Source organism: Anomaloglossus baeobatrachus, chromosome 2 (assembly GCF_048569485.1).
Source record: "Anomaloglossus baeobatrachus isolate aAnoBae1 chromosome 2, aAnoBae1.hap1, whole genome shotgun sequence".
NCBI lineage: Eukaryota > Metazoa > Chordata > Amphibia > Anura > Aromobatidae > Anomaloglossus > Anomaloglossus baeobatrachus.
In genome coordinates this window covers 181,790,743-181,802,215 of record NC_134354.1, presented here as the reverse complement: position 1 = coordinate 181,802,215, position 11,473 = coordinate 181,790,743, and the positions used below count along the sequence as shown (strand labels likewise).

General features: G+C 40.9%; 1 protein-coding gene across 2 annotated transcripts in view; it reads right to left on the bottom strand.

The window, feature by feature from the left end:
• Positions 1-1,195: 1,195 nt before the first annotated feature.
• The window catches only part of SRPX (sushi repeat containing protein X-linked), a 237,066-nt gene continuing 226,788 nt past the window's right edge, over positions 1,196-11,473 (bottom strand). For both annotated transcript variants that reach the window (XM_075333515.1, XM_075333516.1), the window contains one exon: positions 1,196-2,295. In XM_075333515.1, coding sequence (XP_075189630.1) covers positions 2,115-2,295 — 181 coding nt within the window. In that variant the 3' untranslated portion in view covers positions 1,196-2,114. The remainder of the gene's footprint in view (positions 2,296-11,473) is intronic.

Below are 11,473 nucleotides of genomic sequence, written 5' to 3'. Positions count from 1 at the left end.
CCAAACCATGACACACTCACCATCGTGCTTTACTGTAGGCAAGACACACTTGTCTTTGTACTTCTCACCTGGCTGCCGCCACATACACTTGACACCATCAGAACCAAATAAGTTTATCTTGTTCTCATTAGACCACAGGACATGGTTCCAGTAATCCATGTCCTTAGGGCAGCGTCACACGGTACGATCTATAGTGCGATCGCATGAGCGATCGTACCCGCCCCCGTTGTTTGTGCGTCACTGGCAATTAGTTGCCCGTGGCACGCAAAGTCGTTAACCCCCTGTCACACGCACTTACCTCCCGGACGACGTCGCTGTGGGCGGCGAACATCCTCTTCCTGAAGGGGGAGGGAGGTTCGGCGTCACAGCGACGTCACACAGTGGCCGCTTAATAGAAGCGGAGGGGCGCAGATGAGCGGGACATAACATCCCGCCCACCTCCTTCCTTCCGCATTGCCGGCGGGATGCAGGTAAGCTGTGTTCGTCGTTCCCGGGGTGTCACACAGAGCGATGTGTGCTGCCTCGGGAACGATGAACAACCAGCGCACAGAAGGAGGAACGACATTTTGAAAATGAACGACGTGTCAACGAGCAACGATAAGGTGAGTATTTTTTCTCGTTCACAGTCGTTCGTAGCTGTCACACACTACGATATGTCTAACGATGCCGGATGTGCGTCACAGAATCCGTGACCCCGACGACATATCGCCCGAAATATCGTAGCGTGTGACGCCACCCTTAGTCTGCATGTCTTCATGCATGTCTAAAGCAAACTATTTGCAGGCTTTCTTGTGCATCACCTTTAAAAGATGTTTAATTCTGGGATGACAGCGATGCAGACCAATTTGGTGCAGTGTGCGGTGTCTGGTCTAAGTACAGTTTCTCCTGTTAGCCGCAGTTTCAGTAAGATTGCAAAGCTATTAACCTGCAGATTAACTCTATATCTGCAGGTTAATAGCGATTTCCAGAGACAAGTTTCCTTTAATATCTATATTCAGCTAAAGCTGCCAATTTTAACAAGGGTCCTAAATAGGCATTTTGGTGAGCCCTATAGTGTCCTATCCTTGGTTTAATAACCACATGTTTCCAAAATAGTGTCCTATCCTTGGTTTAATAACCACATGTTTGCAAAAAACGTTTCCCTGCAACTAATAAGTTTAATATGACCATTTATTTCTTTGTAAGCGGTAAAATAAATTGTGCTTTTTTATGCAAAAAAAAACCACCACTGAAAAACAACAAGCAAAGCATGCAACCATTATTTTATTATCCACAGAAAATAATGTATATTTCTCTTCCACAATATAATATACAATAGCATCTCTGCATAAAAATATTTTATTAAAAGCTTTTATTATTGCCATATATAAAAATGTGTCCTCAAGAAAATCCCAAATTGTACAAATATTTAAATAGTCACCTGACTTGTATACATTAAAAGGAGTTTTCCAAGTTAAAAAAAAAATGATCGCTTAGGGGTTAATAAAGTGTGTTTGTAATATTACATACCGTTTACCTTGATTTTAGCCATTTTTATTCCTGAACTTGAGAAACCCTTTAATGAAAAGGAACTGTACACAAAATGTTAAGTAATGTCCCATATATCCCATTCCGATGATATTGCTGTGTTACTGATATCACAGGTTAGGCATTACTAGATCCATACCTACTATTGGTGAACACTTATGCAGATTCACTGACCTCTATGGCAAAGTGTAATAGGAACACGCTGTACAGAGGTCAGTGTACAGGAAGAGAGAGGAGGTGAGCTGTGACCATCACCTATTGTCATTAATCTACCTTCACCTTCATAATGAAAGTGTTATCATTCATTGTAATCCTGCCTAGGGTAGTAATGATATGACTCGTGAAAAATGCAGAACAGAAATTGTGAGTCTATCGTGAGGCAAGTGAGAAGGTGACAAGTGTGAAAACTGAAATATTTCAGGATTAGTCCCCAAAGTGAAATTAATAATGGATCCAATAAATCTGACACAGGTCATGCATTAGTGATATAAAGAGCCAACATACGGAAAGATGAATTTCTCTGTACAGCAGGTATATGCAGCAGCAGCTCCCCATCACATTATTCCCAATTGTCCAATACATGTCTGTCAGTTACAAGCGTGTCCTACTTCAGCCTGAAATTTCATCTCATCTCTTCGAAGTGGGAAGGAATCAATGAGTGTGAAAAGATCCGAAGTGTTTATAGGGATGACATATCGTTCCTTATCCACACCATGTTTATCAAGAACGACCATCTGAAATTTTCTTTCTGTTATTCTTAGGAGCAATCTAAGGATATAAAAGTACAATAAGATAATGTAAAATGACTACAACATGAAGTATAAGTATGTACATAGAACAAATAAAGTATACAAGTATAAAGCAAAACTGTGCGCATTCAACAAACCATTACAATGCAACCTAACAAAAATTCTGGGCTTAAAAAAACAAACAAAACTGTGCTTTACTCCCCTCCCTAGGTCCAGCACGGAGTCTCCACCACTGCTCTTAGTGTCTGGTAGGCTATGAGCCCACGGGACATTGTACCTGCAGATATATTCGCAGGTATGTCCACAGGTTTCCCACAGCAGCTCCCCGGAATCCACAGCTATTCATTGCTGCGGGATTCCAGCGAAATATCTGCGGTAAACCTGCGGACATTCATGCGACTTACCTGCGGAAGTCGCGGCCTCTATCTCCATAGTGGAGAGGCAGAATTTCCGCAAGTATTTCTGCAGGAATAATTGACATGCAGTTATGTGCGGCTGCGGGACATTGGCAGCATATTCCGCAGCTGCACATATGGCAGCATGGACACAGACACTCCCCATGTCCCATAGGATAACATGGGGAGTGTCTGTACTTGCTAAAACCTGCAGATTTATCTAGAAAATCCAAATAAATCTGCGGTTTTCCGTGGCAAAATCCACGGGTACATTGTCCTGTGGGCACAGCCTTATTCTCTGCAGCGCTGATGTCACATAAATAGCACTGTAGCCAATAACTGAGATCAGTGGCTCTGTCCGAATTGATGACACAAGCTGCTCCGAGTCACTGAGCTCAGTTATTGCCTGCAGTGCCATTTATGTGACATCAGTGCTGCAGAAAATAACAGACACCGAGAGCAGCGGCAGAGACAGGGAAAGAAACAGACGGGGAAAGAGACAGACAGAGAGAGACAGACGGGGAAAGAGACAGATAGAGACAGACGGAGAAAGAGACAGATAGAGACAGAAGGGGAAAGAGATGGAGACAGACCGGGGAAAGAGACAGATGGGGAAAGAGTCAGACAGACACAGAGACAAAAAGTTAGAGAGAGACAGAGAGACTGATACAGAGACAGACACAGAGACAGACAGACAGAGACTGGGAGAGAGACAGTTACTATCCTGGGCAACGCCCGGGTACTACAGCTAGTACCAAATAAAAATCTTTTCAGGGAATGCTCACATCTGCATATAAAAAAATCAGTCCCACTAGACGAGAAAAAACAAAAATTGCACACTCGCATGAACTGGAATACTAAACGGATATCACCCATCCTACTCTCCTGGATGTGAAAATCCTACCGACTTCTTGTATACACAGATGTAAGCGCACCCTTAAGGTGATATGGTCATGATTTTTTTAGGACCTCTACAACTCTTAGGGGTTCTTTGCACACTACGACATCGCAAGCCGATGCTTGCGATGCTGAGCGCGATAGTCCCCGCCCCCGTCGCAGCAGCGATATCTTGTGATTGCTGCCGTAGCGAACGTTATAGCTACGGCAGCTTCACATGCACTCGCCTGCCCTGCGACGTCGCTCTGGCCGGCGACCCGCCTCCTTCCTAAGGGGGCGGGTCATGCGGGGTCACAGCGACGTCACACGCCAGGCGGCCAATAGTAGCGGAGGGGCGGAGATGAGCGGGTCGTAAACATCCCGCCCACCTCCGTCCTTCCGCATAGCCGGCATGAGCCGCAGGACGCAGGTAAGCTGATGTTCCTCGCTCCTGCGACTTCACACACAGCGATGTGTGCTGCCGCAGGGGAATGAGGAACAACATCGTGCCGTCGCTGCAGTGCAATTATACAAATGTCGGACACTACACCGATGATACGATTACAACGCTTTTGCGCTCGTTAATCGTATTATAAAGGATTTACACACTACGATATCGACAGCAACGCCGGATGTGCGTCACTTTCAATTTGACCCCACCGACATCGCACCTGCGATATCGTAGTGTGCAAAGTACCCTTTAGAGATTGTACTTATTACAAGTAATGTATTTGCTAATGACAACATGAGGGGACCCTACGCCAATTTTATTTATTTATTTTTACACCATATTTATAGATATGCACAGTGAGTGATTCTAAGTAGTCAGACATGCTGTCACACACAGTGGAGGCGCAGTCTAACTGCAACCAATTAGAGATGCCGGTACTGCCAGTGGGTGGGGGAAGCAGTGAATATGTCTGAGGGTAATGAGTGGTCCCGGAAGTAGTGTTGCAGCTAGGGACTGTGCTGGAGACTCAGTAAATATCACACTCCAGCTTTATTCCTATTTTCTTTCTTTTCTTTAACCTCTTCATGACACATGACGTAATGGGTACGTCATGGATCGTGTGAGGTTAATCCCTGCCGCCTGCCGTGGGCAGCCCGTGGCGATCCGCGCACATATCAGTTGATTTCAACAGCTGACATGTGTGCCTGATAGGCGCGAGTGGAATCGCGTTCTACCCACGCCTATTAACCCCTTACATCTTGCTGTCAAAATCTGACAGTGAGATGTATCAGCTCGCCGCCATAAGCATAACTTACCCAGCCCCATCGGAAGTCACGTGACGTGATCACGTGACTTTCGGTGGTTGTCATGGTAGCACAGGATCATGCTATGACTCCTGTAGCTATCATGGGTCACTTCCTCCAGACTGCCCTGTATAATAGGAAAGCTGCTTTTCTCCAGATCTCAGCTGTGCCTATTAATGTTAACCTTTTTTCTTTATAACAATTTGGGGTTTTGCAATAGCTATTTCATTTTCATATATCTAATAACTGATGGACTGAGTAATATTTCTGGATTGAAATGAGGTTTATTGTACTAACAGAAAATGTGCAATCCGCATTTAAACAAAATTTGACCGGTGCAAAAGTATGGGTACCCTTATCAATTTCTTGATTTGAACACTCCTAACTACTTTTTACTGACTTACTGAAGCACTAAATTGGTTTTGTAACCTCATTGAGCTTTGAACTTCATAGACAGGTGTATCCAATGATGAGAAAAGGTATTTAAGGTGGCCACTTGCAAGTTGTTCTCCTATTTGAATCTCCTATGAAGAGTGGCATCATGGGCTCCTCAAAACAACTCTCAAATGATCTGAAAACAAAGATTATTCAACATAGTTGTTCAGGGGAAAGATACAAAAAGTTGCCTCAGAGATTTAAACTGTCAGTTTCCATTCTGAGGAGCATAGTAAGGAAATGGAAGAACAAAGGTACAGTTCTTGTTAATCCCAGAAGTGGTAGGCCAAGAAAAATATCAGAAAGGCAGAGAAGAAGAATGGTGAGAACAGTCAAGGACAATCCACAGACCACCTCTAAAGACCTGCAGCATCATCTTGCTGCAGATGGGGTTAATGTGCATCGGTCAACAATACAGCGCACGTTGCACAAGGAAAAGCTGTATGGGAGAGTGATGCGAAAGAAGCCGTTTCTGCAAGGACGCCACAAACAGAGTCACCTGAGGTATGCAAAAGCACATTTGGAAAAGCCAGTTAGATTTTGGAAGAAGGTCCTGCGGACTGATGAAACAAAGATTGAGTTGTTTGGTCATACAAAAAGGCGTTATGCATGGAGGCAAAAAAACACGGCATTCCAAGAAAAGCACTTGCTACCCACAGTAAAATTTGGTGGAGGTTCCATCATGCATTGGGGCTGTGTGGCCAATGCCGGCACTGGGAATCTTGTTAACGTTGAAGGTCGCATGGATTCAACTCAGTATCAGCAGATTCTTGACAATAATGTGCAAGAATCAGTGACAAAGTTGAAGTTACGCAGGGGATGGATATTTCAGCAAGATAATGATCCAAAACACCGCTCCAAATCTACTCAGGCATTCGTGCAAAGGAACAATTACAATGTTCTGGAATGGCCATTCCAGTCCCCAGACCTGAATATCATTGAACATCTGTGGGATGATTTGAAGCGTGCTGTCCATGCTCGGCGACCATCAAACTTAAATGAACTGGAAATGTTTTGTAAACAGGAATGGTCAAATATACCTTCATCCAGGATCCAGGAACTCATTAAAAGTTACAGGAATCGACTAGAGGCTGTTATTTTTACAAAAGGAGGAGCTACAAAATATTAATGTCACTTTTAGGTTGAGGTGCCCATACTTTTGCATCGGTCAAATTTTGTTTAAATGCGGATTGCACATTTTCTGTTAGTACAATAAACCTCTTTTCAATCCAGAAATATTACTGAGTCCAACAGTTATTAGATATATGAAACTGAAATAGCTGTTGCAAAAACCCAATTTGTTATAAAGAAAAAAGGTTAACATTAATAGGAGTGCCTAAACTTTTTCATATGACTGTAAAAGAAAAAAAGTTTTAAAAAATTAAAAAAAATAAAAAAACCTAAAAGTTCAAATCACCCCCCCATTTGGCCCATTGAAAATTAAAGGGTTTAAAAAATAAAAAATATACACATACTTGCTAAATATCTCCTTTTTACTAATATTCATGGCAGGTATGCATTTCATTATTCACACTTTCAAGTTAGCAAGTGGCATTTTTCATTGTATGCTTCAATGTTTTTCGTATGCTTATAGCATTATACTATTATCTAACTTTGATGTGCAGCCTTATCCTTATGTACTACATATTTGGTATTGCCATGTTCAGAAATGCCCGATCTATCAAAATATAAAATCAATTAATCTGATCGTTAAATGGCGTAGCGGCAAAAAAATTCTAAACGCCAAAATTACATTTTTGGTAGCCACTAATTTTGCGCAAAATGCAATAACAGGCAATCAAAACGTAGCATCTGCACAAAAATGGTACCGGTAAAAATGTCAGCTCAAGACGCAAAACATAAGCCATCACTGAGCCATAGATTCTGAAAAATGAGAATCCTATTGTTTCGGAAAATGGCGCAAAAAGTGCTCCACTTTTTTTTAGACAAAACTTGCGAATTTTTTTTAATCCTTTAGATAAAGGAAATCCTATACATGCTTGGTGTCTACAAACTCATTCTGACCTGAGACATCACACTGACACATTAGTTTTACCATACCGTGAACACGGTGAATAAAATATCCCAAAAACTATTGTGCCATTGCACTTTTTTTTTGCAACTTTTCACACTTGAAATTTTGTTGCTGTTTTCCAGTACACTGTATGGTAAAACTTATAGTTTAATTTAAAAGTGCAGCTCGTCCCACAAAAAATAAGCTCTTTTCTGGCAAGATTGATGGAAAAGTAAAAACGTTCTGGCTTTCAGAAAAAGGATAGGAAAAAAAAACAAAACAGAAAAACGCCCAGGGGTGAAGGGCTTAATTACCAGGGTGGCCACATCCAGATCGTTACCCAGAGTTCCCTGAGAACTCCACGCCCGGGGTCGGTGCACGGATACTAGGTATCTAGCGCGGTTCCTGACTTTTCCAGTCTGGGTTCGCCCATCACTATTTAAGACCACGATGAAAGAATAAACAACTATTAACATATCTGTGCATTTTCCCTATTTGAGTCTTTCCTTCTCCTCCTCTCATCACTCTGCTTACACTGGAACAAAAACATCAGTTTTATTTTTTAGAAAGTGCCCAGAAATTTTTACTTGGCCTCATTAAAATATTAACATTTCAATAATTTAAACATCATTAATTATGCACAGCCATCCAGAGCGCTTACTTCCAAGCCGTTACTCTTGATAATTTGACTCTTAGCTATTTCAATAATTAAAACATATTTTGGGAACATCAGAAAAACACATAATCATAAAAAAGAAGAGTAAATAAAATGAGAGAAATAACAAATTGATAGATGAGTAAGAACATCAATCAATTAGAGTCTAATACCATCAAAAAGAATTTGCCATTAGGCGTAAAGGTCAGACTTGCTGCCACAATATTGTATTGCCATGTTCTACAGCTTTCTGTGTAAATGATATACAAAAATGTGTTTATGGTACAGTTATAGACAATAGAGCCCGCCAGTTCAATATTAAACAATGTTGGATCTGTCACCAGTCTTTACAATACACACTGTACACATTTTTCTGTCTGTGTCCACTCCTGTGTGGCCACATTAATTACATAGTCCTCTGAGGCTGTGTGCACACGTGTTTTTCTCACTTTTTTATGCATTTTTTTTTTCAAAACCTGAAGGGTTTCCTAATGTCAGCAACATGAATGAGAATCCTGAAATGTACTGCACACATTGAGTATTTTTTCCTTTAAAGCAGGGGTGGGCAATTAATTTTCCCATGGGGCCGCATGAGAAATTGGGATTGGTTTAGAGGGCCGGACTAATATAATTACCTCAGTTCTACCCAATATACTACATCACTACACCCCCTCCATATACTACACCTGTAATAAACTACATCACTACACCCCCCATATACTACACCTGTAATAAACTACATCACTACACCCCCCATATACTACACCTGTATTATACTACATCACTACACCCCCTCCATATACTACACCTGTAATAAACTACACCACTACACCCCCCATATACTACACCTGTAATAAACTACATCACTACACCCCCCATATACTACACCTGTATTATACTACATCACTACACCCCCTCCATATACTACACCTGTAATAAACTACATCACTACACCCCCCATATACTACACCTGTATTATACTACATCACTACACCCCCTCCATATACTACACCTGTAATAAACTACACCACTACACCCCTATATACTATACCTGTATTATACTACACTCCCTCCATATACCTGTAATATACTACACCCCCATATACACCTGTATTATACTACACCACTCTATAATACACCTCCGATATACTACATCATTACACCCCATATACTACACCTGTAATATACTACACCTCCATATAGCACACCTGTAATATACTACATCACTACACCCCTATATACACCTGTAATATACTACATCACTACACCCCTATATACACCTGTAATATACTACATCACTACACCCCTATATACACCTGTAATATACTACATCACTACACCCCATATACTACACCTGTAATATACTACACCTCAATATAGCACACCTGTAATATACTACACCTCCATATAGCACACCTGTAATATACTACATCACTACACCCCTATATAGCACACCTGTAATATATTACACCTCCATATACTACACCTGTAATATACTACACCTCAATATAGCACACCTGTAATATACTACACCTCCATATAGCACACCTGTAATATACTACATCACTACACCCCTATATAGCACACCTGTAATATACTACACCTCCATATAGCACACCTGTAATATACACCTCCATATAGCACACCTGTAATATACTACACCTCCATATAGCACACCTGTAATATACTACATCACTACACCCCTATATACACCTGTAATATACTACATCACTACACCCCTATATACACCTGTAATATACTACATCACTACACCCCTATATACACCTGTAATATACTACACCTCAATATAGCACACCTGTAATATACTACACCTCCATATAGTACACCTGTAATATACTACACCTCAATATAGCACACCTGTAATATACTACACCTCCATATAGCACACCTGTAATATACTACATCACTACACCCCTATATAGCACACCTGTAATATACTACACCTCCATATAGCACACCTGTAATATACTACACCTCAATATAGCACACCTGTAATATACTACACCTCAATATAGCACACCTGTAATATACTACACCTCCATATAGCACACCTGTAATATACTACACCTCCATATAGCACACCTGTAATATACTACATCACTACACCCCTATATAGCACACCTGTAATATACTACACCTCCATATAGCACACCTGTAATATACTACATCACTACACCCCTATATAGCACACCTGTAATATGCTACACCTCCATATAGCACACCTGTAATATACTACACCTCCATAGAGCACACCTGTAATATACACCTCCATATAGCACACATGTAATATACTACACCTCCATATAGTACACCTGTAATATACTACACCTCCATATAGCACACCTGTAATATACTACATCACTACACCCCTATATAGCACACCTGTAATATACTACACCTCCATATAGCACACCTGTAATATACTACATCACTACACCCCTATATAGCACACCTGTAATATGCTACACCTCCATATAGCACACCTGTAATATACTACATCACTACACCCCTATATAGCACACCTGTAATATACTACACCTCCATATAGTACACCTGTAATATACTACACCTCAATATAGCACACCTGTAATATACTACACCTCCATATAGCACACCTGTAATATACTACATCACTACACCCCTATATAGCACACCTGTAATATACTACACCTCCATATAGCACACCTGTAATATACTACACCTCAATATAGCACACCTGTAATATACTACACCTCAATATAGCACACCTGTAATATACTACACCTCCATATAGCACACCTGTAATATACTACACCTCCATATAGCACACCTGTAATATACTACATCACTACACCCCTATATAGCACACCTGTAATATACTACACCTCCATATAGCACACCTGTAATATACTACATCACTACACCCCTATATAGCACACCTGTAATATGCTACACCTCCATATAGCACACCTGTAATATACTACACCTCCATAGAGCACACCTGTAATATACACCTCCATATAGCACACATGTAATATACTACACCTCCATATAGTACACCTGTAATATACTACACCTCCATATAGCACACCTGTAATATACTACATCACTACACCCCTATATAGCACACCTGTAATATACTACACCTCCATATAGCACACCTGTAATATACTACATCACTACACCCCTATATAGCACACCTGTAATATGCTACACCTCCATATAGCACACCTGTAATATACTACACCTCCATAGAGCACACCTGTAATATACACCTCCATATAGCACACATGTAATATACTACACCTCCATATAGTACACCTGTAATATACTACACCTCCATATAGCACACCTGTAATATACTACACCTCCATATAGCACACCTGTAATATACTACACCTCCATATAGCACACCTGTAATATACTACACCTCCATATAGCACACCTGTAATATACTACACCTCCATATAGCACACCTGTAATATACTACATCACTACACCCCTATATAGCACACCTGTAATATACTACACCTCCATATAGCACACCTGTAATATACTACATCACTAC